General features: G+C 41.7%; 1 protein-coding gene across 3 annotated transcripts in view; it reads left to right on the top strand.

The window, feature by feature from the left end:
* Positions 1–25,640, top strand: part of LOC142733366 (gamma-tubulin complex component 5-like) — a 38,470-nt gene extending 12,830 nt beyond the window's left edge. For 2 of the 3 annotated variants that reach the window (XM_075849532.1, XM_075849534.1), the window contains 5 exons: positions 6,032–6,210; positions 6,418–6,543; positions 8,434–8,522; positions 24,547–24,647; positions 25,355–25,640. In XM_075849532.1, coding sequence (XP_075705647.1) covers positions 6,032–6,210; positions 6,418–6,543; positions 8,434–8,522; positions 24,547–24,647; positions 25,355–25,401 — 542 coding nt within the window. In that variant the 3' untranslated portion in view covers positions 25,402–25,640. Of the gene's footprint in view, positions 1–6,031; positions 6,211–6,417; positions 6,544–8,433; positions 8,523–11,350; positions 11,875–24,546; positions 24,648–25,354 lie in introns of those variants that run through there. The other variant, XM_075849533.1, reaches the window with a different exon arrangement.
* The last annotated feature ends 240 nt before the right edge of the window (positions 25,641–25,880 follow it).

The following is a 25,880-nucleotide window of genomic DNA, read 5'->3' as shown; positions in this document are numbered from 1 at the left end:
CCATGAAATACTCACTTGGAGCATTATTTATTTATATGTCCTTATCTGCATAACAGTCTCATGGTAGATTGGTGTTTGGCAACAGACTTGCTATATACCTGTCATTATCATATATCCGTATCCATGCATGCTACTTGATCACAATATATCACCATTGCTGTATCTTTGTTCTGACTATGTTACTTACTAGTCTGGTTGCCTCACCTTAGTTCATGTTACCAAATTTTGGTCCCACTTCTCTGTATTTACATTCCCTGTAATCTTTGAACTTTTTTATCCATGCTTTGCATGACTAATTTTTTATCATTGTTATATATGTCAATAAAGTTTGTGATTATTCTGCTCTATTTTTTGTGTTAATTGTACCCCATTCTTTGTAGGTGTTATATCAGTTGTTGAGGGTCAATGCACAAGTTACACTTGGTTTTACGTAAGATCTTGTGTTTAGCACTGATGCTATGATTTTTTACATTCATTAAACAAGATCATTTCCTGTCTGTACGAATAGGTTTTCGTTGCATAAATACAACAGCAGAACCAAGCTCAGTACATAAATACAGCTCCAGTACCAAGCTCTGTCCATCTATACAGCACCAGAACAAAGCTCATTGCATATATACAGTACCAGAACCAAGCTCGGTACATAAATACAGCTCCAGCACCAAGATCATTATATATATATACAGCACCAGAACAAAGCTCAGTACATAAATACAGCCCCAGAACCAAGCTCAGTACATATATACAACACCAGCACAAAAACAGCTCAATTTAGTGCAACCCCTGCCGTATAGGTTTGCACTAAATTTGTTTCCAGCTCCCAGCATGACCCGAACAATGGTAAGGATATGCTGGGAGTTGCTGTTTCACAAAAAAAAAAAAATCATATCATACAACCCATCATCTCGCTACAGATCATACAGTGACTAGAGTACTGATTAGAGGCAAAATAAATATTTACATTAAGTTACTCACCGGTGACGTCTCAGATTCTAGTTATTTTTCTCCATCCGGTCCAGACCTCCATGATGACTTCTCCCGCTCACAGCCCATTTCTGCAGTTTGCCGCTCAGATGTCTTCAGCTTCTCACTTTTCAAACATTTCTACACCTATAAACAAAGATAAAGATCTCATAGCCCACCCCTGTATATAGTTCTCCGCATACAGCCCACCCCTGTATATAGTGCGCCACAGATAGCCCACCCCTGTATATAGACCCCCTTTAGATATAGCCCACCTTTGTATAGAATTAAAAACACAAAAAATGGCCATACTCACAAATTGGGCAGGTATAATCCCAACAGGACGCAGCCAGGTCAAAAATGCTGCTGAAGGAAAGTGCTCAGGTGTTAAATAATAATAGCCACTCCCACTAGCCTTGAGGGGAGTTGCGTGTGGTGCATGGGATATGTAGTAAAAAGTAAATGAATAGTGTATAATGTACAAGTAGTAATGATATGTGTGAAATATAGGGGGCAGTACTGAGTATAGTGAGTGGTGAATAACGTGTAAAATATAGGGGGCAGTACTGAAAGGGTCAGGAACGTGAGTGATGCATGAAGTGTGGGTGCAGTGTGTAAAACATGGAGGGCTAATGCGTAAATCATGAGGCACAGTCTATATAGCCTGGTAGCAGCCTATTTGTAACGCCATAATAATACATAGAGCGGGCTGCCCTGCTTGCTATGCCAGACCGAGGTCTGGTCTTCAATGCTGGGAGAGCATGGTGGGTTGTGGTCTGGCATAGCAAGCAGGGCAGCCCGCTCTATGTATTATCATGGCGTTACAAATAGGCTGCTACCAGGCTATATAGGCTGTGCCTCATGATTTACGCATTAGCCCTCCATGTTTTACACACTGCACCCACACTTCACGCATCACTCACGTTCCTGACCCTTTCAGTACTGCCCCCTATATTTTACACGTTATTCACCACTCAATATACTCAGTACTGCCGCCTATATTTCACAAATATTATTACTACTTGCACATTATACACTATTCATTTACGTTTTACTACATATCCCATGCACCACACGCCACTCCCCTCAAGGCTAGTGGGAGTGGCTATTATTATTTAACACACCTGAGCACTTTCATTAGCAGCATTTTTGACCTGGCCGCGTCCTGTTGGGATTATACCTGCCCAATTTGTGAGTATGGCCATTTTTTGTGTTTTTAATCTTATTATATGTCCCACTTTATTCTGTGGTTTACCCCTGTATATAGTTCTCCACATATAGCCCCCCCCCCTGTAGATAAAGCCACCCCCAGCAGATAATGGCACGTACTTTTTTTTTTATTAGGATAAAAAAACAAACTATGCAAACTCCCCTTAATCCCGTTCCCGCGCCGCCCGACAGCAATGGAGAACTGCTCTCTTCTGCGCATGTCTCCTGGGGTTAAAACGACGCTAGCAGCGCGATGACATGATCGCGCCGCTTACGTCTATGAAAGGTGCTGATTGGCAGGGCAGAATGACTTTCCCTGTCAATTAGCGCCTTTCAACGACGCAAGCGGCGCAAAGTATCTCGCTGCTTCACTCGTAGAAAGGCGCTGAATGGCCGGACATGGAACGTACCCGGCCGTTCATTGCTTCTAATTGTACCTGTGTGCTATAAAAGCAGGTACAATTATAGTGCAGGAGGGGGTGGTGGCGGCTTGTTTCAGTGGCGCCACCAACCCCTCAGAGAGGCAGCAGGCCGCCGTCATGGACGGTGTGGCCCTGGCGCCCCCGTCTAATTTGCGCCCTGGGCACATGCCCCGCCTGCTCCCCCCCCCTAGCTGTGCCCCTGTATAAGGTAACACATACTGTATATGACCTTGTACTGAGGTATAAGGTAATACTATATTGTATCCAGCACATACTGTATATGACCTTGTACTGAGGTATAAGTTAATATTATATTGTATCCAACACATACTATATATGACCCTGTACTGTTACAAGAAAAATTATATTGTTTCCAGCACATACAAAGCCTTATACTGAGTTATGAGGTCATATATATTGTATGTAGTGTATACGCAACCTTGTACTGAGTTATAAGGTTATACTACTGTATATTGTATGCAATATATACACAGACTTGTACTGAGTTATGAGGTTGAAAAAGGACTCAGTATATATAACTATATATATAATGAATACTCACTACACACTCACCCACGTGTGTAAAAGTGCTGGTATAATAGCTGGGTTTCACCTACTTTGGTCGCCCATTATTACTACCCCCTTTATAATCGGGGTCACACGGGTTATGACTAGTTCCCCTACCTTTTTCTTATACTAACGTCTACTTGCTTTGCTTCTACTCAACGGAATAAGACCGTACAATAAATACAATTGTATAGTAAATAAAGGGTACTATTTATTACTAACAATAATCACACTCACATATAAAATACACCAAACTGAACACAGTAACTGATCACCGTATAGTATCCGTATACCCCAATACATATAACACGTTAATATATACTGAGTATACTCCCACTATACGTAGTACAGTATAACCACGATATCACAATCCTAATTATACCGCCACCCACTTATCTAAACATACATATGAATACAGTTACGTTAAAATACAATACACGCTACCTAATATCACTTTCCCTATATTCTAAGGGTTCAGCAATGGGTTAACAAGGGGAATGGGTTGCTGTGTAAATGGTAGGAAAGGGTTAAACAGGTAAAGCGGGGCTAGCAAGTTACTCAGGGCAGCAAGGGTAAACAGGAACTCAGGGCTACAAGGGTTGAAGTAAGGAGGGGGGAGAGCATAACGTGTAGCTGCTGCTACACGTGGATACTTAGCAGTCCATGTGGTACAAGTTGGTGAGGTCTCTCAGGAAGGGCCATGAGGCAAGAGCAGGCCAGGAGGGAAGAGGAGACCCTTAGTGGAGCCAGGTAGCAGGAACAAGAGAGAGAACTTTGGGACCGTATGTCCTTTTAAACCTCCCCGTGCACACCTGTGTGACATCACCGGCTCATGTACGAAAAAGGGGGGGCCTGGGCCTCATGGAATACCATTATCTAGTAGGGGGATGGGTATACACCTTTCTGGAGGGACAAATCTATATATATCTACACTCGCATGTATATAGATATAAATATATAAAACGCTTCCCTTTACAGAGGTCATACCATATTCTATGCAGTATATACACTTCCCTGTACTGAGTTATAAGGTTATACTACTGTATGAAGTATATACAGACTTGTACTGAGTTATGAGGTCATGCTATATTGTATGCAGTATATACACGGTCTTGTACAGAGTTACAAAGTAAAGTTTATTGTATCCAGTACATACACAGATTTATGCTTCCTTTTTATAACTTTCCTCTCCCTATTTAATTGTGCATTTTTTAGAGGGAGTAAGGCTGTGTTCACATCAGTCTGTGTTCCGCTGAGGGGTTCCGTCAGAGGTTTCCATTGGGTTAACCCCTCACCCCATTGATATTAATGGTGAGGGAAACGGAAGCTTAGGTTTCTATTTGCCTTTCTGTTGAGGGGTTAAACCGACGGAAACCTCAGTCGAAACCCCAAAACGGAAGGGCAACTGTGATGTGAACAGGCCCTAAGGGGGACATTACTGAGCATTTGGCCAATGACAATCATGTGTATAGCTGCCTTAAATATTCTGTCATTTACACATGCTGTGTGTCTTCTCAACTGCTCCTCTTGTTTTGTTGGTCTAGGTGCCTTGGCCTGTTGATATCGTTATCAGCTCAGAGTGCCAAAAGATTTATAATTAGATCTTTCTACTTTTGTTACTAATAAAATGGGCGAAATACAGTTTGGATGTCGTGCAATTTAATGGTAAGTACACTCTCATTCTGTTAAGAGTAAAGGCTATGAAAACCTTTTGATATCGGTTCTTTTTTTTTTTTTATGCAATGTATCTGTTTTTGCATACTAATCATTTTTCTAATATAGTTTTATTAAAATGTTTCATTTTAGCAATGCAGCGTCTATGTACCCACTATACATAGAAGCTGCATAACGCCGCAGTAAGCCAAGTTTTTCAGTCAGCTGCACTGTTTGCTTGTCTGACAGCGGCTTCTGTGTGGCTCTAACACAAAATCTTACCCTAAGGGTATGTGCACACACACTAATTACGTCCGTAATTGACGGACGTATTTCGGCCGCAAGTACCGGACCGAACACAGTGCAGGGAGCCGGGCTCCTAGCATCATACTTATGTACGATGCTAGGAGTCCCTGCCTCGCTGCAGGACAACTGTCCCGTAGTGAAAACATGATTACAGTACGGGACAGTTGTCCTGCAGCGAGGCAGGGACTCCTAGCATCGTACATAAGTATGATGTTAGGAGCCCGGCTCCCTGCACGGTGTTCAGTCCGGTACTTGCGACCGAAATACGTCTGTCAATTACGGACGTAATTAGTGTGTGTGCACATACCCTCATACCGATCACATCTAAGTTGTTCAACGTAGAGCTGATTGTTATTCGGGTTAGATTGTGTTTCAGAGGTGCACAGGAGATGTTGTCAGTCCAAAAAGAAATCCAATAACTACCACCAATTTGATATTTATTTATTTTTCTGTTGGAAATGCCTTGTTTTGTTTAAAAACTTTTAGGATTTAATAAATTAAAGTATAAAGAATTAAAGGATTTTACGATGATGGCCTGTCCTGAGGAATAGGTAATCAGCGGGGGTTATAACACATGGGACTCCACTGATCATCAGAACGAAGGGGTTATGGCGCTCGCTGGAGCACAATGTCCCTTTCACTGTAGTACTCAGCACATTTAAGCAATGGCATTAATGTAAAATCCTGGAAATCCCAGTGAAGACTGAAAATTTCCGGTGGAGCCAGAAAAAATAATAATTTTCCAGTTTTGACCATTTACTATTCCTGGAGCCTTTATTTGTAACTTCAGCAGGGAGGGAGCACAGTATTTGACTGTATTGGCAGCTATGTTTGCTGTGCCCATAACTTTGTTGCTTTTTGTCTTATTTTTGGTATGCTTGTAATGTTTTTAATTACCAATATTTTCATAGAACTTGTAAGCACAGCTGAGAAGGAATCTCTAAAAGCGGAGTCTGGATCTGAACCACAACTTCTTCCTCATCTAGTAACTCCAACAGAGCCTAAGGAACAACAAATCCATTGCATGTTTCTCCTCCGAGTCAAGCTTATGCATTTTGTCAACAGCTTGCACAATTACATGATGACCAGGGTTGGCAGTTTTATTTTTTTATTAATTCAATTAAAATGAAAATGATGTGAAGACCCCCATTTTTCTGTGGATATGTCATAAATGCTTAAGATGGGAATACCGCCTTAATATTAATAACTGTATTTGATCATTTTTATATTTAAGAAGAGGAGATAGTAAATCACAATATATCTAAACTTATTTAATAACATTATTTTTTTTTCATAGAGTCTTCATAGCACAGGACTGGAGTTTCAACATCAAGTAGAGGAAGCAAAAGATCTGGACCAACTGATTAAAATTCACTATAGATATCTGTCTACCATTCATGATCGCTGTCTTTTAAGGGAAAAGGTAAAGAAAGATTTTATTGAACTTTGACTATCCATTCATACCCTATTATTAAAAGGTCATATAATACCCTAAAACTCATTATAGATATTAAAGAGGCTCTGTCACCACATTATAAGTGGCCTATATTGTACATGATGTGATCGGTGCTGTAATGTAGATTACAGCAGTGTTTTTTATTTAGAAAAACGAGAGAAGTGTATGACGCTGACCAATCAGCGTCATACACTTCTCTCCATTCATTTACACAGCACATAGCGATATAGCTATATCGCTATGTGCAGCCACATAAACACACTATAACGTTACTGCAGTGTCATGACAATGAATATTCATTACCTCCGGCCAGAACGTTATGTCTATTCCGAATCCTGACACTTCGCTAACACAATCCTGACACTAAAGCACAGCAAGCGTAATCTCGTTTGAAATGACCGTTTACAGCGTAATCTCGCGAGATTACGCTTCCTGTGCTGTAGTGTCGGGATTGTATTAGCGAAGTGTCAGGATTCTGAATAGACATCACGTCCCGGCTGGAGGTAATGTATATTCATTGTCAGGACACTGCAGTAACGTGTTAGTGTGTTTATGTGGCTGCACATAGCGATATAGCTATATCGCTATGTCCTGTATAAATGAATGGAGAGATGGGTATGACGCTGATTGGTCAGCGTCATACACTTCTCTCCACAACGCCCACTTGGCCATATAGTAAAACATGCCCAGTTGTCCATTGAGAAACTCATTAGCATAAAGCTAATGTAGGTCATAACTCCGTCAAAAATGATCGTTTTTCTAAATAAAAAAACACTGCCGTAATCTACATTACAGCGCCGATCACATCATGTACAATATAGGCCACTTATAATGTGGTGACAGAGCCTCTTTAAATATGCATCTGATGCCTGATCTCTCATTCATAAAAATGCATACTATTTCTGGAGATGCAGAAAGGGTAATGCCAGCAGTTGTCTGCAGTTATATTTCGTGACTCACACATAAACCTGTGGCTGATCCCTTTCAAAATGGAGAGGGAGCAAATTGAAATTCAGAAGGCATATGACTTGAATGGTTGGGCTGCCCCTATACCTATTAGATGGTCCGTCAATCCCACTGTAATAGTCAGGTAATGCTGACATCTAAGGTACAGCTCAACCCTGTTGAAAACAAGACGATCAGTCATATTTATCAAAATGGCGCAAAATGTGATATATTTGGTGTAGCTCAATAGACATGTTAGACACTTTTTTTTTTTTTCTTTTTTATACCAGCTCATGTCTGGTGTCCATAAATACTAATAGTTTACACCCCAAAATTTGTCAGTTTAAAACTGTTAGTGTAGGTGTTAAAGGGGCTCCATACATACTTTTCTGATAGAATTCTGTGTCTGTTGTGTATGGACGCTTCTCACATGCCACTTTGGTCATAAGAAAGCTCCAAAGAAATATGTTTGCTATGTGTTTTAAAAGATGGCATTGCGACTGGTAAGAGACTAAGTATTATACAATAGAAAATAGACTGGATTCTTAAAGCATCTGTCATGGCGACAGACCTTTTATATTAGGGCACTCTCGATCATGTGTTCTGCGAGTGCAGTATCAGGTGTCTTCCCATGACAGATCCTCTTTAACCAATTATAACAATTCCTTTTTTCCAATGAAAATCTCAACAGAAAAATAATGTGATATGCACTGCTCAATAAAAGTCTAATATTTAAAAAAGTCCAATGCCGGTCTCTCGTCTCATTCTGCAGTGAACAATACATATGCCGCTCCTCTCGATGTATACTGATCCATTGATATCTGTAAGGAGGGAAGTAGACTCATGATTTTAATGTTTGAGTCTATTATAACTAAAGTATTTCTTAAGTGTAATATTAATTTTTTCTTTCAGGTGAGCTCTGTAAAAGAAGCAATAATGAAAGTGATGAATGTTGTGCTGATGTTTGCAGACCGCTGGCATGCTGGTTTTGGAGCATGGAAGTAAGTAAGGCAATGTAAACTTGAACCGAACTCCAAAGTTAACCCCTTCGTGACCATCCTATTTTTTTGGGGTTTTTCCATCGTCTCATATAATGAAAGACCTATAACTTTTTTTTATTTTTCTGTCGACATAGCAGAGGGCTTTTTTTTTTATTTTTTTTTTGCGAGATTAGTTGTATTTGTAATGACACCTATTTGGGGTACATACACTACCGTTCAAAAGTTTGGGGTCACCCAGACAATTTTGTGTTTTCCATGAAAACTCACACTTATATTTATCAAATGAGTTGCAAAATGACTAGAAAATATAGTCAAGACATTGACAAGGTTAGAAAAAATGATTTTTATTTGAAATAATAATTTTCTCCTTCAAACTTTGCTCTCGTCAAAGAATGCTCCATTTGCAGCAATTACAGCATTGCAGACCTTTGGCATTCTAGCTGTTAATTTGCTGAGGTAATCGGGAGAAATTTCACCCCATGCTTCCAGAAGCCCCTCCCACAAGTTGGATTGGCTTGATGGGCACTTCTTGCGTACCATACGGTCAAGCTGCTCCCACAACAGCTCTATGGGGTTGAGATCTGGTGACTGCGCTGGTCACCCCATTACAGATAGAATACCAGCTGCCTGCTTCTTCCCTAAATAGTTCTTGCATAATTTGGAGGTGTGCTTTGGGTCATTGTCCTGTTGTAGGATGAAATTGGCTCCAATCAAGCGCTGTCCACAGGGTATAGCATGGCGTTGCAAAATGGAGTGATAGCCTTCCTTATTCAAAATCCCTTTTACCTTGTACAAATCTCCCACTTTACCAGCACCAAAGCAACCCCAGACCATCACATTATCTCCACCATGCTTGACAGATGGCGTCAGGCACTCTTCCAGCATCTTTTCAGTTGTTCTGCGTCTCACAAATGTTCTTCTATGTGATTCAAACACCTCAAACTTCGATTCGTCTGTCCATAACACTTTTTTCCAATCTTCCTCTGTCCAATGTCTGTGTGCTTTTGCCCATATTAATTTTTTCCTTTTATTAGCCAGTCTCAGATATGGCTTTTTCTTTGCCACTCTGCCCTGAGGGTCAGCATCCCAGAGTCGCCTCTTCACTGTAGATGTTGACACTGGCGTTTTGTGAGTACTATTTAATGAAGCTGCCAGTTGAGGACATGTGAGGCGTCTATTTCTCAAACTAGAGACTCTAATGTACTTGTCTTGTTGCTCAGTTGTGCAGCCACTTCTCTTTCTACTCTGGTTAGAGCCTGTTTGTGCTGTCCTCTGAAGGGAGTAGTACACACCGTTGTAGGAAATCTTCAGTTTCTTGGCAATTTCTTTCATGGAATGGCCTTCATTTCTAAGAACAAGAATAGACTGTCGAATTTCACATGAAAGCTCTCTTTTTCTAGCCATTTTAAGAGTTTAATCGAACCCACAAATGTAATGCTCTAGATTCTCAACTAGCTCAAAGGAAGGTCAGTTTTATAGCTCCTTTAAACATCAAAACTGTTTACAGCGGTTCTAACATAATTGCGCAAGGGTTTTCAAGTGTTTTCTAATCATCCATTAGCCTTCTAACACAGTTAGCAAACACAATGTACCATTAGAACACTGGAGTGATGGTTGCTGGAAATGGGCCTCTATTCACCTATGTAGATATTGCATTAAAAACCAGACGTTTGCAGCTAGAATAGTCATTTAGCACATTAACAATGTATAGAGTGTATTTCTGATTAATTTAATGTTATCTTCATTGAAAAAAACTGTGCTTTTCTTGCAAAAATAAGGAAATTTCTAAGTGACCCTAAACTTTTGAACGGTAGTGTATAATCTTTTGATTACATTTTATGAACTTATTTTTGGGGGGAATAGAAAAAACAAACCAGCAATTCCGCCATTGCTCTATGCATTTTTAATTTACGCCGTTCACCGTGCGGGATAAATAACATGTTACCTTTATTCTATGGGTCGGTACGATTATGTTTTACTACTTTTGCACAATAAAAACACTTTTGAACTAAAATTATTTGTTTTTGGCATTGTCACGTTCCAAGAGCCATAACTTTTTTTATTTTTCCATCGATTTAGCGCTATGCGGGCTTGTTTTTTGCGGGACGAGACGTAGTTTTCATTGGTACTTGTTTGGGGTACATGGGACTTATTGATTAACTTTTATTACTTTTTTTTTGGGGGGGAATGGGAACAAAATAGCAATTCCGTCATATTTTACCTATTCACCTATGACGGCACCCCTGGAGGGACGTCCCAGGAGAGACGTCCCATCCGCTGGACAGGAAACCTGAGGATATAAAATGGACACACCTCTCCACACACCCAGTCAGGTTTCCTGTCCTCCGGATGGAAGATTCTCCTGAGGAAAAAAGCACTTCTCCGGGATTGCAGACCCCCTAGCAAGGTTTACCTTATTCCACTAGGGGTGCTCTGGAAAGGTATAAGTCTCCCCCCTGGGAGCAACCTTAGTCTGGGATAGGTACTCCCGCCTCTCCCGGTCCATCGTCCCCCTCCTGCTGCAAAACAGGATGGTGGTTTAAGGTCCACAGTGTGGGCCTTCCTCTGGCGGAGAGCGGATCCCCGGGGCTCGTTCGGCTTGGGGAAGGGCCGGACCAGACCCAGCGTTGGCGGCTTCCCGGTGCTCTCACTGGCAAGTCCGGTCGCCGCGACACGTCACTTCCGGGCGCGTGCAACACTCCAGGGGGAGGTGTTCTGGTGGCCCACGTGGGGAGGTGGTGCTCCAGCGTCCGGAGTGAGGGCCTCCCAGCCAATCCTTGGCCTATTTTAGCCCAGTAACAGCAGGACTCGCTCTCCTGCTTCCACAGTCATGGAGTCGCCAGGAGAAGCTCCAGGACGCACTGAACGCTCGGATGCCAAGTCCTCCAGCCCGGTACTTGAGGACGCCAGAGCGGGGTAAGAGAAGACACCTCCCTTACTTAATGCTGTTCCCCTTTCTCTTGTACATATGTTTAGGCCAGGGATTGTCCTAGGAAAAAGCAGGATAAGGCCCATAACAAGGAATGTGCGATATGTAAAAAGAAACTCGCTTCTTTCCTGTCAGAAATGTCTAGATAATATTATATCAGAAGAGTCCACAAATTTAGCCACAAGCATTAAAGATATTGTAAAGGCTGAAGTGAGGAGCTCACTAAAGTCCCTTAGAAAGAGAAGAGATCCTCCGGTCGCCTCTTCTAGCAGTACACCGATGAAATACCAACAGACAGAATACAATAAAAAATAATGCTCAAGAGGGACACCAATGAACTGTTAAGCACCGTTGCTAACTGTATTAAATGCACTATATTGATTCCTGAATATTTGACCAAGAAATACTTGGTGCATCGATCAACAATTGACTTGAGATTAAACCAAGAAAATATGATCGACTGAAGCACATGAGATTAGAGAAAATATACAAATTTTATTGAATAAAAACATGAAACAATTAAAAAATGGAATAGGGGATGAGTCACACAATAAAAAGACGTTGAATCAATCAAAAACCAGGTATGATTGTTAAGTCGACATGTAAGCAATGTACATGTTGTAGCAGCAAAAGAGGATATATATAATCACATACAGAACTGTGTCCAGTGGAACCAAAGCAAATTGTAACAAAGTACATCCAATGAAATCCGACAGAGATATGGCAAATGTAGAGATGTGTTAATTATGGGGGTGGCGATTTCTAAGTAAGTATACAGAATTAGTATAAACCGCAACCAATTATATGAACAATATAGGGCAGTGCTGAATGCCAATTGCACTTTGGATCAAAGGACGACCGAGAATGACAAGTGAGGCTTAATCACAGCTGCTGAGCAAGAAAAAAATGTGAAACATACCGGTAGACATAATGGAGGCGTGGATGGGACGTTTAAACGCTGATTCCAGATTGGTATCTTTGTAGTACACCCAGTCATAGAGGGTTCGCAACCGAATCAGGACTTGGAGTAATTGTTTAATACACACGGTGGGGCTTTTCACAGTGGTGATTGTACCCCTGTTTTTAGAGAGTTATGAAATAAAGATATATATTTTACTCATATATCACTTCAGTGAATTTACAATTTTTTCATATTTTGTGGGAGCGCAAATCATATGTATCGTTCAATACAGTGAATTAATACGAATTTATACAGTTCATTATATAGTATATTATATCTGGGTATGGCAGTCTTTGCACTCTCTGATTTAAGTACAGAAGGATGGATGAGTGAGGCCAAAAGCGTCTTCTCTGAGTGTGAACTTGTGCATACAACGCAGGGTGCGTCCCTTAAATCCACCTTTAAAAACCTCACTAGATTACATAAGGACTATACAAGGAGTTGGTGGGAAATTCAGAGCCTGGAGAACTATCTCAAGAATAAAATAGTACCGAGAGGACAGAGTTCCTATTGCTCCAGCCTCCAGATTAAAGACACCTAATATAAAAGAGAGGTGAGAGCAGGAGATCACAGGGAGTTCACTGAGACTAATGCAAATTTTGGTTGAGGAAGAAATAATCCAATTTGATCATATCAGTGTTGAATTGAAAAAAGAAATTGAGACGGTCAAGACTCTGGTAGATACCCCAGGTTTTGATAAAAAAGACAAAATCTTACAACAATCCTTGGAGAGGTTTACTAATCATCTAAAAGAGCGTAAGCACTTCCAGTTCCAGAGAGATCTGCAGGAGTTTAGGGAGAAAAAAGCTTACGATTTTGTTAATCAACAACAACCGCAGCACCAGCAGTTAAATAGGGGTTTAAGAGAATCTGACCCCTCTACATCTGAGAGTGAAACAACAGACTCTGAAAGAGTGGGCCCTTTCTTTGGGACTGGTGGTGGTAGACAGAAATATAGGGGAGGTGCCAGAGGTAGGAATAGAGGCCGGGCTAGAGCTTCTTCCAACAGTGGCAGTAATTTTTTATCCAACAATCCCCCCATTTCCCGCTACATGCTGAGGGGACAAAAGGATTAAGAAAGGGAAGAGGAACGGATAAGTTACAAATTATTAATTTATCTGAATATAATCGGAGTGCATCTGAGATCATGCTTTTAGAGAAGGGGCTTTCATTTGTCCCCACAGTGAAGTTTGATTCATTTACCTGGATCAAGGATTTAAATTTATTTGCTCGGAAATTAAAATGGATTAAGTTTTTCAAACATCACAACCGCAAAAAATGTATGGAAATGGGTTTAGAAGTATCTGATTTGGAAGGCCTAGAAGCCTTGGAAGGGTTGCTTGAGGAAGCAAGTAGAGCCCCAGGACTAGGCCCTTTTACCAATCTAAAAACTAAAAGTAGGAAGTTGCCACCATTGGGAGATTTTACAAATGTGGATTTGTTTGTTGACATGGTGGGAGATGAGATTAACCCCTTAATGACCAGCCTATTTTGGACCTTAATGACCAAGCAATTTTTTACGTTTTTCAATCATCGCATTCCAAGAGCTATAACCTTCTTATTTTTGCGTCGACATAGCTATATAAGGTCTTGTTTTTTGCGGGACAAGTTGTATTTTTTAATAGCACCATTTTTAGGTACATATTATTTATTGATTAACTTTTATTAACTTTTTTTTTTGGGGGGGAATAGAAAAAAATCTGAAATTTCGCCACACTTTTTTGCGTCCTAAATCTACGCCGTTTACCGTGTGGTATAAATAACACAATAACTTTATTCAGCGGGTTGTTACGATTGCAACGATACCAAATTTGTATAGTTTTTGTATGTTTTACTACTTTTACACAGTAAAAACGCTTTTTTTTCAAAATTATTTGTTTTTGTGTCTCCATATATGAAGAGCCGTAACGTTTTTATTTTTTCGCCGATGCAGTTGTATGAGGGCTTTTTTTTTGCGGGACGACTTGTAGTTTTTATTGGTACCATTTTGGAGTAGATGCGACTTTTTGATCACTTTTTATTACATTTTTTTAAAGTCAGGATTCACAGAAAACAGCAATTTTTCCATAGTTTTTTATTAAATTTTTTTAAGGCGTTCACCGTGCGGGTTAAATAATGTCATAGATTTATAGTCGGGGTCGTTACGGACGCGGCGATACCAAATATGTGTAACTTTTTTACTTTTTGTTTTTTTAATAGTAAAGCAGTTTGTAAGGGGAAAAGCTGTTTTTTTTTTATTTTTTTCACATTTTTTTTTTTAATTAACTTTGTTAAACTTTTTTTTCACTTTTTTACTAGTCCCATTAGGGGACTATAATATGCGATTCTCCGATCGCTATTATAATACACTGCAATACTTCTGTATTGCAGTGTATTACTGCCTGTCCGTTTAACACGGACAGGCATCTGCTAGGTCATGCCTGCGGCATGATCTAGCAGGCATTCACTTCGGGCAGCCTGGGGGCCTTTATTAGACCCCTGGCTGCCATTCGAGACACAGACACTCGGTGATCGTATCGCCGGGTGTCGGTGGGGGAGAGAGGGAGCTCCCTCCCTCTCTCCAAAACCACTCAGATGCGGTGCACGCTATTGAGCACCGCATCTGAGGGGTTAAACGGGTGAGATCGATACTGATCTTGATCTCACACGGCAGAGCAGGGACGCTCCCAGCCCTCAGCTGCCTCTGGCAGCTGAGAGCAGGGAGATCTGACAGTTCCCTGCTCTGTAAACTTATTCCGATGCCGCAACGTAAAAAGTCTATGGCATTGGAATAAGGCCCGTTAGTGACCGACGTAGAAACACGATGGGCGGGTCACTAACGGGTTAAGGCTTTGAGTCCGGATATGAGGGGCATTGACAACAATCTGTCTTGGTCTGAACGAGTAGCTCTTACCACTTTGGAAAAAAGACAAAATATCGTTTTAAAAGCATCCGATAAGGGTGGGAACATCGTGGTTATGAGCAGAGAAGACTATAAGAATGTGTGAGGACATTTTACTCAATCCTTACTGTTATACCATTTTAAAAGTCAATCCCACAGCACTGTTCAAAAAGGAGCTTTTGGGTATTTTGCGCGATGCAAAGAGCAGGTCTCTGATCAGTGCCAGTGAATTTGACTTTTTGTTTCCACAATTTCCCATCATGGCATGTTTTTATAGCCTGCCCAAAATCCACAAAGGGTATCCTCCCTTACGTGGCAGACCTATTGTGTCAGGCATCAACAATCTAACCCAGAATGTGAGCACATATATAGACCAAGTGTTGCGTCCATTTGTATTGGGCCTTACATCATATGTACGTGATACGATGGATGTTTTAAAACAAATTGAGGGTATCACACTGGAACATAATATATTTTTGGCCAGCCTGGACGTAGAGGCATTGTATTCTTCTATTCCACATAGACTTGGTTGTGAAGCAGTGGAATATTTCCTAAAATCTAGAGGTACTCAATATGTGGCTCATAACCAGCTTGTTTTGCAATTGCTACATTTTGTGTTAGAAAGAAATGTATTTATCTTTGAAGACCGCATTTTTCACCAGCAACGTGGTACAGCAATGGGGAGTCCGACTGCTCCCACCTATGAAAATTTATTTCTTGGTTGGTGGGAAGAGACAGTAGTATTCGGGGACAGATTTGCTAAATGGACTTCATCAATAGGGATCTGGATTAGATATATTGATGACGTGTTGCTGTTTTGGAATTCAACAGTGGAGGAATTCAATACCTTTGTGGCAGCCCTCAATGTAAACGATCTAGGGCTAAGGTTTACTTGTGAAATCAGTGATCGGGAATTATCTTTTTTAGATCTCAAGATCATCAAAACTAAGGAAGGCACAATACGTACTAAAGTACATCGTAAGGAAACAGCGACCAACAGCTTCCTTCAATGGAATAGTTGCCACCCTTATCCCCTCAAACGAGGGATCCCTAGAGGCCAGTTTATGAGAGTACGCCGGAACTGTAGCTCGATGGATGATTTTGAGATACAGGCGCAGGACCTCACAAATAGATTGAAGGATAGAGGCTTCCCTAAGGGGTTAATCAGAAAGGCCTATGAGGGAGCGAGGGATGCAGATAGGCAGAGTCTTCTTGTCCCTAGACAACGAAAAGAGGAAAGAGTCACGAGACTCATAGGTACTTATGACTCCAAACAATCTGAAATCATGCAAATTTTAAAAAGGTACTGGCGTATCCTAAGTGCTGATGTGGACTTGGCGGATCAGATTACACAATGGCCCTCAGTAACGTTCCGTAGAGGTAAAAACATTAGGGATAGGGTGATGCAGAGTTGCTTTGACCCCATTACACAAAAAAGAACTTGGCTAGACAGGCAGGTACCGGGCACACATAGATGTGGCAGTTGCAAAGCTTGTGATTTTATCCAGAGTGGGAAAAAATTCAAAAGTGTTACTACAAAGGTGGAGTATGATATTCGAGACTTCGTGAATTGTAAAACAGCAGGAGTGGTCTACTTAATAACCTGTCCATGCCCCCTGAATTATGTGGGTAAAACGGTGCGGCAGTTTCGGCGCCGAATTAGAGAACATGTTGGTGATGTTGTTAACTCGAGAGATACTCCTATATCCAAACATGTACATGCTAAACATCAGGGCAGAGCAGAATGTTTAAAATTTCAGGCAATTGAACTAATACGTCGTCCTAAGCGGGGAAAGGATTGGTACAACCTTATTCTGCGTAAAGAAGCCCAATGGATTTATAGATTGGAATGTGTACAGCCTGAAGGGTTAAACGAGCAGACAAATTATGCCTGTTTTATCTAAATATGCATCCTTATCGTTTGTATATCATGAGGGTTTTCTAGGCAGATTTATGGCCGTTGTGCCAAGTCCTTGTACAGCAGCTTGCATTGTCATTTAATGTTAAGAGGCATGGTTCTTCGTTTCAGTAGGTGATTCAAAATTCCAAAGCGTGGTAGAGATTGTATCGCTCAATCATTCATACAATATGTATCTACAGGGATGGTGCTTTATCGATGGTAGTCCAGTTGCGGTTTTGAGCTGATCCGCAATATTTATCCAAACTTATTATTATTGTTATACTCTATCCTCGATTACAATGAGCTCCTGTGCGGCAATGAGGTGTTCCTACAGCCTCCACTGCGCCTGCGCGGTCGTTCTGATGTTGTCTGTTGCTTCCGGGTATGTCAGATGACAGCCGGGAGTCACATGGTCAGGCGTCACGAATCTGGTGGGTGAGTGTGATTGGCTGGTTCGGAGTGCGCCGCCGAGGCCTGGGGGAGGAGTTATGTGTTATAGTAACTCAGAGTCCCGTAGTGAAGCATGCCGCTGATATCTATGCGAGCATGCATCCGTGGTGTACAGCAGAATATCTGCTGTTGAAGTAATATCGCTGGCATCCTGGCCAGAGTGACCAAGCTACAGACCCCTGATGATAAGTATAGAAACGCGTAGGGTTGGTTTCAAGTGAGGAATTTTAGCGTAGGGAACAGTGGCATTGTTGTGTACCTGAGCATTAGGAGTTTTTGGTGCGGTTATCGCGGGCTCCGGTGTGTTTGAGGGTCTAAACCACTGTTACACCAATGTTTAAACGCTGATTCCAGATTGGTATCTTTGTAGTACACCCAGTCATAGAGGGTTCGCAACTGAATCGGGACTTGGAGTAATTGTTTAATACATTTTTAATACACACGGTGGGGCTTTTCACAGTGGTGATTGTACCCCTGTTTTTAGAGAGTTATGAAATAAAGATATATATTTTACTCATATATCACTTCAGTGAATTTACAATTTTTTCATATTTTGTGGGAGCGCAAATCATATGTATCGTTCAATACAGTGAATTAATTTTTTCATGTTTTTATTCAATAAAATTTGTATATTTTCTCTAATCTCATGTGCATCAGTCGATCATATTTTCTTGGTTTAGCCTCTTCTAGCAGGTTTGATTCGGATTCCTCAGCTGAAGGGGACCCCCAGCTAGGTGAAGAAGGGGAGTACAGCTCCTACAATTCCTCAGGTGAGGAGGAGGGAGAGAGAAATCTATTCCCAACGGAGGATGTTGACCTACTCCTAAAAACGGTCAAGGCGACTATGAATATAGACAACCCCAAAGAACCACGGTCCATCCAGGACATTATGTTTCAAGGGCTAGGACCTAAAAAGAATAGAACCATCCCCATCCATAGGAACATATCTAACCTTATTAAAAAGGAATGCGAAACTCCTGATAAAAAGACAAGCATTCCCAAGTTTCTCAAAAGGAAGTATCCCTTTGAGAAAGACTCATGCAGGGACTGGGATAACATCCCCAGGCTCGACGCTCCAGTAGCCAAGATCTCAAGGAAACACTCCCTTCCTTTTGAAGACCTAGGCTCCTTGTCTGACCCTATGGATAGAAAGGCCGAATTCTACCTTAAGAGAACCTGGGAAGCCTCTACGGGGGGTTTCAAACCAGCCATTGCAGCCACCTGCGTGGCCAGATCCCTGAAAGTGTGGCTCGCACAACTGGAGGTACATCTGAAAGGCAAGACTCCTCGGGATCAAATCTTAGCCTCCCTCCCAACACTTTCTAAAGCATCAGACTTCTTGGCAGATGCCTCAGTAGACACAGTACGCCTTTCCGCCAGATCAGCGGCCCTGGCGAATTCAGCTAGACGAGCTATCTGGCTAAAGACCTGGAAAGAGGACACCGGATCCAAAGGGAAGCTGTGCGCTATCCCCTGTTCAGGAGATTACGTTTTCGGGCCCCCACTTGTTGACATGCTAGAAAAGGCATCAGACAGTAAAAAGGGGTTCCCGGCACAAACAAGGCCAACAAGAGTCGTTTCGTCCCAGAGGGCCAAGTAACAAAAGAGGGGGGTACGCTAACCCTAGAGCACAGGAATTTAGACCCTCGAGATTTCCAAGAAAAAACAAGTCCTTTCTTTTCAGGCCCCAGAAGGACCCAAAAAATAGGGACCAACAATGACACCAAGGGGGCAATGGAGGGGTCGCCTTTCCCTGTTCCTCAAACATTGGCGGAAGATTTCATCGAATCCTTGGATTCTGGGAATCATAAAAACAGGATACATACTAGAGTTCACAACCCTCCCCCCAGATAGATTCCTTCCCACAGCCCACAGGGGTCCTAAGGAACCCAGTCCAACAAAAGATCCTAGAAGTAGAAGTTATGTCACTTATAAAAAAAAAAAAAAAGAGGTCCTAATACAGGTTCCAGACACAGAGATAGGTCAGGGCTTTTATTCCCCCCTCTTCCTAGTGAACAAACCAGGAGGAAAACACAGGGTCATTCTAAACCTAAAAAAACTGAACTGCTATCTGACCTACAAAAAATTCTGCATGGAGAGTATCACGTCAACTATAAACCTCCTCTCCAAAGACTGCGTGATGGCCTCAATAGACCTAGAGAATGCCTATTATCACGTACCCATATGTCACCATCATCAAAAGTATCTAAGGGTAGCAGTAACACTCAACGGGTCTGTATGCCACCTACAATACAGAGCCCTTCCCTTCGGCATCTCTCAAGCCCCAAGGGTATTTTCCAAACTGATAGCGGAAGTGACCTCATACATCAGGATGAACGACATTCTCCTGATTCCATATCTAGACGACTTCCTGGTGGTAGCAGAAATGGTTCCAACTCTGACCCTACACATACAGATAGTCCGGGATATACTGACAAGATTAGGATGGAACATAAATTTAAAGAAATCTAATTTAAATCCATCGAAAAGATGTATATTCTTAGGAACCCTGCTGGATTCCTCCAAACAGATGACCTTCCTCCCAGAAGAAAGAATCGGGCCCCTGATGAACAGGATATCAGAGATCTACCTGAACCATTCGACATCTTTCAGGGAAGCTATGTCAGTCTTAGGCCTCATGACATCATGCATCCCAGCCGTACTATGGGCTCACTTCAAGTCCAGACCACTGCAGTGGGACATCCTAGACCAATGGGACAGGAGCAGTTTCTCCCTGGACCAACCCTTTCACATCTCTTCCACAGCAAGGCTGTCCCTCAGATGGTGGTTAAACAGGGCAAATCTCACAAGGGGTATTCCATGGAGGTTAACCCCTACTCTCAATATGACCACAGATGCGAGTCCCTGGGGGTGGGGAGCCCATTACGACTCCTCTTTTCTTCAGGGTCAGTGGGACCAGCAGACCACTCTCAGATCCTCCAACTTCAGGGAACTAGCAGCAGTTCTTCAGGCCCTGAAGGGATCCATGCAGGCAATCTCAGGTCAGCACCTAAAGATCTATTCGGACAACATAACTACAGTATCCTATATAAACCGACAAGGGGGTACGAGATCGGCCTCACTGATGGGCCTAGCCACACAGATATTTTCTCTGGCAGAACACCACCTGTTGACTCGATCAGCTGTTCATCTCAGAGGGAAGGACAACCTGGTGGCAGATTTCCTAAGCCGGGAAAGGCTTCACCAATCAGAATGGTGCCTGAACACCACAGTATTTCAGGAGGTCATTCTCAGATGGGGAACCCCATCCATAGATCTGTTCGCATCCAAAAGAAACAGAAAAACCCAGAGGTTCTTCTCCCTAAATCCCTCAGATCACCCAACAGCAATAGACACACTCTCCCAGTGCTGGAGTCTAGAGAGAGGCTACGCTTCCCCCCCCCCCCTGGACCTACTCCCAAGAGTCCTAAAAAAGATCAGAGAAGACAGAGACAGGGCCAGCGTGATACTGATAGACCCCTTCTGGCCAAAGAGACCATGGTTCACGTAGCTAAGAAAAATGTCATCACACCAACCATGGGTTCTTCCAGACAGGCCAGATCTTCTATATCAGGGCCCAGTATTACACCCAGATATTCAGAGGCTGCACTTGACAGCATGGAAACTGAAAGGATAATCCTTAGGCAGAGAGGATTTTCAGAATCAGTCATCTCCACCCTACTAGCTAGTAGGAAACCGATTACCTCAAAAATATATATGAGGTCATGGAACGCATTCTTAAACTTCGCAGGCAGGGAGGTTAATCCTTTAACCAATCCAGATATTCCCCTAATATTGGATTTTCTCCAGGCGGGACTAAAAAAGAACCTTAGGCCTACTACATTAAAGGTTCAGATTTCGGCTTTAAGTTCCTTTTTCAATTTTAAATTAGCAGAACACCCCTGGATCAAAAGATTCCTAGCGGCCGCCTGCAGACTTAAACCCCAGATAAGGTCCCCTGTTCCTCCCTGGGACTTAAACCTCGTTCTCCAGGCTTTGATAAAACCACCCTTTGAACCCATAGACTCTATTTCCTGGAAGATGCTAACACTCAAAATGACCTTTCTATTAGCCATTACATCAGCCCGTAGAGTGAGCGAGATCCAGGCCCTCTCTGCCTTTCCTCCACATACCCTACTACTAGATGATAGTCATCTTAAAAACCCTACCAGAATTCCTTCCTAAAGTGGTTTCACCCTTTTCACCTAAACCAAGACATTGTCCTTCCCTCCTTTTGTGACTCTCCAAAGAATCAGAGGGAACAACAGTTTAACTGCCTAGACGTAAGAAGATGTCTAGTCCAGTACCTAAAGGTTACCCAAGATCTGAGATCATCACAAAATTTGTTTATCCAGTTTCATGGTCACAATAAGGGTTCAGCAGCCAGCAAAGCTACCATAGCAAGGTGGATCAAGCAGGCCATACGGCTAGCCTACATAAACCAAAAACTCAAACCCCCAGAATTCTTCGGGGCACACTCCACTAGGGCCGTATCCACTTCATGGGCAGAAAGAGCAGATGCATCCCTAGACCAAATATGTAAGGCTGCCACATGGAGTTCTCCTCACACCTTCTTTAAACACTACAGATTTTGTTTTTTTACTGTAATTTTTATTTAACATTTATTATGTTTTTTAGGCACACTAGAGGACTTCACTATACAATGTTTAGAACGCAGATATAATGCTTTGGTATACTTCGTATACAAAATTATTATTGCCTGTCAGTGTAAAACTGACAGGAAATCTATTCGGACGTGCCTTTGGCACGGCCTAGTTGGCATATAGCCAGGGCAGACCTGGTGGCCTTTGTTAGGCCCCTGGCTGCCAAGACACCCCATCGGAGGCCGCGATTGCATTTGCAAGCCGCTGATGGGATAGAGTGGGAGCTCCCTCCCTCTGTAAACAAGTTTAAATGCTGCGGTCGCTATTGACCGCAGCATTTAACGGCTTAAACGGGCGCGTTCTAAGTAAACTTCGATTGCTACCATTGGAGCAGGAGCCCGGCTGTCGTCAGAAAATCGGCAGTGAAGCCAAAGGCCCCTTAGTGACCGCCGTGAAAAGGCGCATTGGTGGTAACTAAGGGGTTAATTGTGAAACAAGACATTTTAACAAAAATTATTGTCCCTTAGCATAGAATTGACAATGAATAGCTTCACAACTCTTTTAAACTAGTAGTGTAATCTTCAGCTTATTGATTTATCAGTTGGACGTTTTAAAGCAATGGACAAATAAATCCGACTCGTCAGATGTACAGTCTGTGCTAGAAACATGCTGGGGGGAATACATTAAAAGGTTTACGCCATAGTTGCACTACAATTTGTGACTTTTTACTTCTCTCGCTACTTTCCGGAAGGGGCACAACGGCTTTACCGTAACTTACGCCAGAACTGGCATAAGTTATGGCGCAAGTTTTACACCTGCTCATAGTAGGTGTAGGTTTGCATTTCTGTCACACGAACTGCCGAAGATGTGCACCGCTCAGTAAATTTGGTGTTTCCTACCAACCTACAATGCATTCGGAAAGTCTTCAGACCCTTTCACTTTTTTCATATTTTGTTATGTTGAGGCCTCGTGCTAAAATGGGGGAAAAAACAGATTTTTTTTTTTATCATCCTCCGCTCAATGCCCGATAATGACAAATTAAAAACAGAATGTTAGTGATCTTTGCTAATTTATTGAAAAGGAAAAACATTGCATTGACATAAGTATTCAGACCCTTTACTCAGCACTTCGTTGAAGTACCTTTGGCAGTGATAACATTTTGAGATCTCTCTAGAAATGTTCAGTTGGGTTTAAGTTAGGGCTCTGGCTGAGCCATGCAAGGACATTCACAGAGTTGTCCCTAAGACACTCCTGTGTCGTCTTGGCTTAGGGTCATTGTTGAGTGGAAGGTGAACCTTCAGCCCAGTCTGAGGTCCAGAGCACTCTGGATCAGGTTTTCATGAAGAATATCTCCATTCGTCTTTCCCTCAACTCTGACCAGTCTCCTTGTCCCAGGTGCTGAAAAACACCCCCACAGCATGATGCTGCCACCACTGTAGGGTTGGTATTGTGCAGGTGATGAGCAGTGATGGTTGACCTTCTGGAAGTTTCTCCCATATGCACACATGATCTTTGGAGCTCCGCCATAGTGACCATTGGGTTCTTGGTCACCTCTCTTACCAAGGCTCTACTCCCCCGATTACTTAGTTTGGTGGGGCGGCCAGCTCTAGGAAGAGGTTGTTCCAAACTTCTTCCTTTTAAGAATTATGGATGCCAATGTGCTCTTGGGAACTTTTGAGTGCAGCATAATTTTTTTTGTACCCTTCTCCAGATTTGTGCATCCACACAATTATGTCTCGGAGCTCTACAGGCAGTTCTTTCCTCCTCACGGCTTGGTTTTTCCTCTAATATGCATTGTCAGCTGTGAGACATTCTATAAACGGGTGTATTTCCAAATCATGTCCAATCAAGCGAATCTACCCGAGGTGGATTCCAATCAAAGTGTAGAAACATTTCAAAGATGATCTAGAGGAAAGGAAAGTGCCCAAAGGAAATTTACAAGTGTCATAGCAAAGGGTCTGAATACTTATGTCCATGCTAAATTTTAGTTTTTTTTATTTGTAATAAATGTGCAAAAATTTCTAAAATTCTGTTTCCACTTTGTCATTATGGGGTATTGAGTGCAGAATGATGGGAAAGATATAGATTTTTTTTTTTTTAATTTTTTTTTAGCACAGGGCCTCTACGTCACAATATGTGAAAAAAGTGAAAGGGTCTGAAGACTTTCCGAATGCACTGTAAATTTTATTTAAGACTTGGCCCAGTCTTAATATACTCCCCACGGTGTGCATGTAAAATTAGTAAACCTCTTGTGCTAATATATTTAATGCCGTTTTTTTTTTAATTTTTTTTTATCAAGGGCAGAATCTATCCTAAAGATGGAATCTGATTTTACAAATTGTCACAAGTTTCTTGTGAAAGTATTAAATAAAGCAGTCTGCAGAGGGTCGTTTCCACACTGTAAGTATAGAGCATATATTTTGTACTTTATTAAATATTTGCTAGAAAAGTCTGATTTGGTGCCTTATGTCTACATAAGCAGACCTACTTATGGAGACTATTCATCTCTGTATTGACATTTCACTATATCTGTCAAGGTTATGCCTTAATGAGAGACCTATTGTATATATGCTCCAATATAAGTCAATCACCAGCCAAAAATCTGATCACTTCTCTTTGGCTAGAGATTGAACCTCTTCCTCCCATTTTTCTTTTGAGAGTCCTTCCAATTCTAAAGCTTGCCATAGACCTTTAGAATCTTTTCTTTCAGGGTTCAAAAAATGTCTGTCACTCTCCTGGGGGAAAGAAGGGTTCAACAGGTTGGATTTTTCATAGTTAGTGGAAATGCTTTTCTCTGTAAACTGGGATAGGATCCGCAGCGGGTGGATTATTTAATGACAGATGACAGGGTTATTATAATTCTGGGGCCTAAATAAGGCAGAATAGCAACACTATACACACCCTTATCTCCCTCTATAACATACAAGCTCAGCTGAGTCAAACTTGCCTGTTTATGGGTAGTCCTGTCTACAGCTATCACATACCTGTGGGTGGAGTTGGTTTGGTCTCTTATGGCAGGTATCCCACTTTAAACCACTTTAAATATTGTAAAACAACCTTTTAGATGCTACAACTGAGTTGTTTTTTTTGTTTTGTTTTTGTCACAGTGGAATCGTTGGCTTTATCTCTTATGGCTGGCATGGAGCAAAGTTAGTCCTGGTTGACTATGAATACGATTTAGTCATGAATGCAAATTAAATTGTGTTTATAGTGTTGTGTGTATAAATTTGCTGTATATAAAACAGTGGGGAGGCTTATAAAATCTAGCCCTAGTGCAAAGGAAAAGTGGTGATGCTTATAGCAACCAGTCACGTCCCAGTTTTTATTTCCAACCTACCTAGTCACTATGGATGACACCACCGTTCTTGTTTGTACTAGTTTTTAGAAATGTCCCCCTTTGTTATATTGAGCTATCACTGCATAGATGGAATTTGGCACTGTAAATATTATGATTTACAATAATATTTCTGGTTTCATCTATAAAGATTGATGTGTTTTATAAAGCTCTGCTGTATAAACTGTAATGATATACAGATACCAGCTGCTGTAAATTTGAGTTTTATTCATGCCTGTACACGATAAAATTTGTGTTTGCTCTAAATAATGTTTCCTTTTTTTTTTCTGATCTAAATT

This window comes from Rhinoderma darwinii, unplaced genomic scaffold (assembly GCF_050947455.1).
Source record: "Rhinoderma darwinii isolate aRhiDar2 unplaced genomic scaffold, aRhiDar2.hap1 Scaffold_942, whole genome shotgun sequence".
Classification (NCBI taxonomy): Eukaryota; Metazoa; Chordata; class Amphibia; order Anura; family Rhinodermatidae; genus Rhinoderma; species Rhinoderma darwinii.
Note: the sequence above shows the minus strand (reverse complement) of the source record. Positions and strands in the feature narration are given on the sequence as shown.